The sequence below is a fragment of the Portunus trituberculatus genome, chromosome 42 (assembly GCF_017591435.1).
Source record: "Portunus trituberculatus isolate SZX2019 chromosome 42, ASM1759143v1, whole genome shotgun sequence".
NCBI lineage: Eukaryota > Metazoa > Arthropoda > Malacostraca > Decapoda > Portunidae > Portunus > Portunus trituberculatus.
Window position 1 is genome coordinate 14664438 of NC_059296.1, and position 2008 is coordinate 14666445.

General features: G+C 44.6%; 1 protein-coding gene across 1 annotated transcript in view; it reads right to left on the reverse strand.

Annotated features, from left to right (window-relative positions):
- Window positions 1–614, reverse strand: part of LOC123517373 (mucin-21-like) — a 3787-nt gene extending 3173 nt beyond the window's left edge. Inside the window, exon 1 of the mRNA XM_045277384.1 lies at window positions 577–614. Within this exon, the coding sequence (XP_045133319.1) occupies window positions 577–614 (38 nt within the window). The remainder of the gene's footprint in view (window positions 1–576) is intronic.
- Between the last annotated feature and the right edge of the window lie 1394 nt (window positions 615–2008).

Below are 2008 nucleotides of genomic sequence, written 5' to 3' on the forward strand. Positions count from 1 at the left end.
TAGTAGAACCTGAGAACCCAGCAAGAGAGAGAGAGAGAGAGAGAGAGAGAGAGAGAGAGAGAGAGAGAGAGAGAGAGAGAGAGAGAGAGAGAGAGAGAGAGAGAGAGAGAGAGAGAGAGAGAGAGAGAGAGAGAGAGAGAGAGAGAGAGAGAGAGAGAGAAAGCCCACCGCTTCATTGACCAATATAAAACACTACAACTTAACTTACTGCATACACGCCCTTCCTATCCCTCTCCTACCACTTGAATTGTCTCTTTGACCCTCACCTCTCTCTCTCTCTCTCTCTCTCTCTCTCTCTCTCTCTCTCTCTCTCTCTCTCTATTCTAACTCATCTCACGACCTTCTTCATTCCTTTTTTTCTTTACAGCACATCCTCCTCCTCATCATCCACCTCCCTCTTCTTCTCCCGATCCTCTACTGCCTCCCTGTTCTTTCTGTTGCATCTTCCTCCTCCCCCTCCTCCTCCTCCTCCTCCTCCTCCTCCTCCTCCTCCTCCTCCTCCTCTTGCCCCTTGACCGCCATGTAGGGAGCAGTTCGTGTTTACTCTCGTCTCGCTGACCCTCGGAGGTCGCACACCCTCGCCCAGTGACCTCTCGGGGCACCCACCCAGTCATCGAGTTTCGAACATGACTTTTTTTTCCTCCATCTCACTCCCGCGCAGACTCCGCCACGAGGAGTTATGTAAATACACACACAAACGTCGACTCAGGAGTACTTCAATGTGTGTGTGTGTGTGTGTGTGTGTGTGTGTGTGTGTGTGTGTGTGTGTGTGTGTGTGTGTGTGTGTGTGTGTGTGTGTGTGTGTGTGTGTGTGTGTGTGTGTGTGTGTGTGTTTATGTGACACCTGATTGAGCTTTTTCATTTTCGGGGGTGAGAGGAGAAAAGCGAGGAGGGCGACGAGAAGGAGAGAAAAGGATATAAAGAGAACAAACAGAGGAGTAAGAGACACCTAGTAACAAATCACAAAACAAAAAGCATTACACATATACAAAAGAACAAAAAAAAGACAAGTAAAAAAGGGAAAACCAATATTCAATCTAGAAAATACAAAAGACGACGAAAAAAGAGAGATTTGAAAAAAAATAAAGAAGACGTAGAATATGCAGACCAGCAAACTTTCTCTTTCTCCTCTTCTTCCCTCTCCCTCATCGCTTCCCCAATAGACAACATTTACATCAGGCTAACAGGAACGATGCAATGATGGAGGACAGAGGCGATGGGATGACGGGGCATTGGGCAAACTGTCTTGTCTATATTGCTTTAGTGTGTAGTGGTTCCCAAACAGTGGTACTTCCACAGGTGGTATATGAACACTTTCGGGATCATATGCAAATTTTAGTTCAATTAGATAAATAAATTTCTCAGAAAAATTATTATTACCTTACACAAGATAATCTGGCATCGATGACCTGGTGGAGAAGAAACGTATGCATCCCTCGCATCAGATTAAGTTGTGTTCCTTACTGTTAGTTTATTTGTGTGTTCTACTTGTGAATAAATTGATATTCGCCGGAATAAGTTTTTCTGGAACCAGGTGGTACGCGGGGCTGCATGTGGTACTCGCTCAGGGAAAGTTTGGGAACCACTGCTTTACTGGATGTGATCTGGTGTTGATCAAGTCCGTGAAGAGGAGAGAGAGAGAGAGAGAGAGAGAGAGAGAGAGAGAGAGAGAGAGAGAGAGAGAGAGAGAGAGAGAGAGAGAGAGAGAGAGAGAGAGAGAGAGAGAGAGAGAGAGAGAGAGAGAGAGAGAGAGAGAGAGAGAGAGAGAGAGAGAGAGAGAGAGAGACTTCCATTACTACTTTTTAATTTTACTGATTTTGAATAAATAACCATAATTCTAAATCAGTGAGGAAAATAACACGGGAACATCACTGCGTAACATTAATTCTTGGTGATCAATTGAAAAGTCTTTATGCAAGGAAAAATACATTACCGTGATGAGCTCAGCACTGTTCTGTGCACCACCTAATCTGCCTGAAGTAGAATAAAATGAAGGAGTCGATTAACT